Raw genomic sequence first — 3,429 nt, 5'->3', positions numbered from 1 at the left:
TCTGTGTATACATACCTAGGAAAAATGAGAGAATTTTCTATGGTTCATGAGTTTTCCTAAGTAGGAATTGTTCAAAAGCTCCTTGTGTATTTGAAAATGTTTGATTTGAAAACATGTCAAGGTAGTGACCGTAAGGGAAACACAATAAGGATTGAAAATCAACTTAAATCTACTATGCCATTTGAATCCTTATGCATTAGATTCAGCATATTTCTTTATATACTCAAGGAATCAATATACCATCAAATATAATCTAGTGAGTTTCTTTAGCAAGTTAAAAGTGTATGTAATAGTGTTTGATTTTAATACGTCTAAATGTGGTGAGTTCTGGCAAATTAAGTGTAGTGTGCTCTTAAGGATTCCTTATGCAATTTTGAACCTTAGCATTCCCTTATAGTCACAATATATTAGTTGACAAAAAGAATAGATGCATATGCTCTTAAGAATTCATAGATAGTTTTGAACCTCAAAGTTCACTTATCATTGTAGTATAGTGATATTATGATTGCGAGTTTTAAACACTCGATCATTATTGAAAGCACATTTGACAAGTCATTTGAAGAATGCTATAATATAACATATGAAGTGAGCCGAGTCAACAAGATGATTGTTGTCAATAAAACCAACGTGCTCATTAGTGCAACCAACAAGAGTGTAGGCTCCAAATCCTCAATACAAAGAATGAGATCAATGGATTTAGCTATCAACAATGTTGGTTGATCGTGAAGAACTGAAGGATTAAAATACCTTGCATTCAAAAAAAGGGAAGTCGAACCACCATGTTTTCATAACCATGTGGTGTTAATAGAGTAATAAGAGTACGCTATGATTAAGCCATCTAGTGACCGGTCTTGTTCAAACGTAGCAAGTGCACGCAGATAAGATTGTCATTTAAATATTCTAAACCATCAAACACTGATAATCGAGTGTTGTTCAACAGTGTGGTGTGTTACTAAGTCATAAGTAGCAAATCTTGGACATCAACGGCATCTTGAGAAAAAAGGTCCTAATTATTAGGCCTGAGCATCCACCGAAGAGTGTTTTCCGTGAAAAAAATAGATTACGGCCAGGGATACGCTTTATTTTGTGTTTGATTCTGCACGTAAGAATGCGGAAGTAAGAATGGAGACAGCAAGATTTCGGATAAGATTGATTCTTACCATCTCCTGGTTGAGCCGTAGAAGACTAATGGGCTTCAGCAAAGCCTTGGTCGCTTGAAAATTGTGTACCGGTTACACTACTGCGGGAATTATGAACTGCTGCGCCTAAGTCAATCACGGTGGCTTGTGGGCTGCCTTGGCAGCTGCAATCGGAGACGTGGACTGTTGATTGATGATTGTCAGGATCACCCGAGCCATGTGATCAGTCGACGTGAGCATCAAAAAAGTCCCATGTCAGATCAATGTCCAGCAAAGGCGCGCTGTTTCTAAGGCTCTCGTCCAATTCCTCCCACTGTATCATGGTATCGCTGCTTCCAGCTGCAGTCACATTAAACGCATCAGCTTCAGGTAGAGTACTCGTGTCACAGGTTGGCAATGTAGGAGGACTGCTGGTCATGCGATCAGACTGCACTGGTTGCGGCGATGGCTGGAAACCCTCCGAGTGATCTCGATGGACAAAGGTAGGGTTCCCGTCCGCGGCAGCTTGCGGTTCGCGATCATCTTGGCCCTGAACATATTGAGAGCACCTGGAGGAAGTCGAATTACGACGTGAGCTGCGGTGACAGGCAGGCGCAGCCATGGCGGATCGGAGCTTTGACAGGGCTTCTCCTCTGATGGCAGGCCATTTGTAGTACTCGAAAGAGAGGAGATCAGGATTATCAGGCGGGGGACCTGGCTCGGGCAAACACATGATTGCCGAGCGGCCAGGAGCCTGTACGTGACGCGAGCCGGATGTCTGGAGCCAGGCGGCGGTGGCGGTGTGAAGACCATACGAGGGCAGGTAAGCGGGGAAGTTGAGGCGGGCCTGCGGGCCCCGCACGGCGAAGGCGGCCTGGTCGTAGGCTAGGGCGGCGTCCTGGGCGGAGTCGAAGGTGCCGAGCCACAGGCGCGTCCGGTTGCGGGGCAGCCTGATCTCCGCCACCCACTTCCCCCAGTGCCTCTGCCTCACCCCCCTGTACTGTCTTCTCCCGCCAGTATAATAATCACTGATTAAATTACCACCATCATGACGCGTCATCATCCTGCTAATTTTCTTCTCTCGATCTCCCGTAGCTGCGGCCCCTGCATCATCGCACTTATATATTGCATCCACTGGTGCAGCTGCAGTACTCATATCACTGCTACTGTTCCTGACATCCATACTTCCCTCAGCCTGCACCATATTATTATAAGCTGCCCCTGCCTCATCGCACTTAGATCCATCCCTTGCAATTCCGTTACGGCCATATATTAATCCATCCCACCATATGTGGCCGACATTGACATTCGCATGATAATCCAGCTTTCTCTCTCTCATCTGGCTGCTCGGCCGCTGCTGATCGACGTCGCCGCCATTGATAGCTGCACAGCTCATTGTACTGCAGTTTGTGACCATAGCTGTTGCCTCATTTAAGTCGCAGCTTCTTATAAGTACTTGACCTGCAGCATGCTGTACTCCTGATACGCTGCTGTAGCTGCTTCCTCCTGTCCCACTATTAGGTCCACTTACTCCTGATCCTCTGCTTGCCACCATAGGACGCGAATGATGAGCTGCTGTCTGCCAATCGGCTGCAGGTAACAAAGATATCGCACCTAATGCCGTCTGAGTTCTCTCAAATTCCCTTGACGATGTACAATTAGTAGTGCTGGAAAGATAATGCGGAATCTGCTCATGCAGTGGTTTAGTGGAGATCATCAAAGCTTCCTGAGGTTGAGGTACTAGAGCGGGTGTCAACTGTTCTGAACATTGGCGCCTATTTGTAACTATCTGCATGTGCTGATCAGGAGAATGAGCACATGGATGAGATGTAGCTGTGATCAGGGGTGAATAGCTTTGATAAACGTGAAGTAGGTTACGGTTAGAGTTGGGGTTGGCATAAATATGCGGCTCTGCTTGATTTCGGAAAGATACGTCATCTGGTCTGTAGGCAAACATACAGCGACCGACAAGGTTCTCGTCCATCTTGCCATCAGTTCTCAGATCCATCGCCGGCTCTGATTGGCTGAGAACCCTTCAGTTTATCAACACATGGTAATGTCTGTGTGAGAGAGGGGATATCTGGAAGTACAATGGCTAGATCAGAGAGGGCTCAGAGGGGCCTGCTTACATAGATAGAGCTCTTTGGCCAAGAAACTGCTCGGGAAATGGGAGATGAGCCAACGAGTAACAACTGACCCGTGCCATGCGCAATGCAGGCGTGCACTAGAGATAGAGAGAGGGGACATCCTGTTACTTAATGTGGCAGCATCATAGCTCTTTTTGCACGTCTTTACAGCAACACTCGTAAAA

General features: G+C 46.3%; 1 protein-coding gene across 1 annotated transcript; it reads right to left on the bottom strand.

Moving 5' to 3' along the window:
- Positions 1–1,354: 1,354 nt before the first annotated feature.
- Positions 1,355–3,126, bottom strand: LOC148016105 (uncharacterized). Its single transcript, XM_087663865.1, has one exon. The coding sequence runs from the start codon at positions 3,124–3,126 to the stop codon at positions 1,363–1,365; it is 1,764 nt and encodes a 587-aa protein (XP_087519991.1). The 3' UTR covers positions 1,355–1,362.
- Positions 3,127–3,429: the final 303 nt, after the last annotated feature.

Source organism: Lygodium microphyllum, chromosome 23 (assembly GCF_053477565.2).
Source record: "Lygodium microphyllum isolate KBCC chromosome 23, Lygodium_microphyllum_v1.1.10, whole genome shotgun sequence".
Classification (NCBI taxonomy): Eukaryota; Viridiplantae; Streptophyta; class Polypodiopsida; order Schizaeales; family Lygodiaceae; genus Lygodium; species Lygodium microphyllum.
The sequence above is the reverse complement of the archived record's forward strand: the minus strand, read 5'-3'. Positions and strand labels throughout refer to the sequence as shown.

What these genes read in the sequence shown, in the direction of transcription:
- LOC148016105 (XM_087663865.1), bottom strand. Translation starts at nt 3,126, where the DNA reads ATGGATCTGAGAACTGATGGCAAGATGGACGAGAACCTTGTCGGTCGC.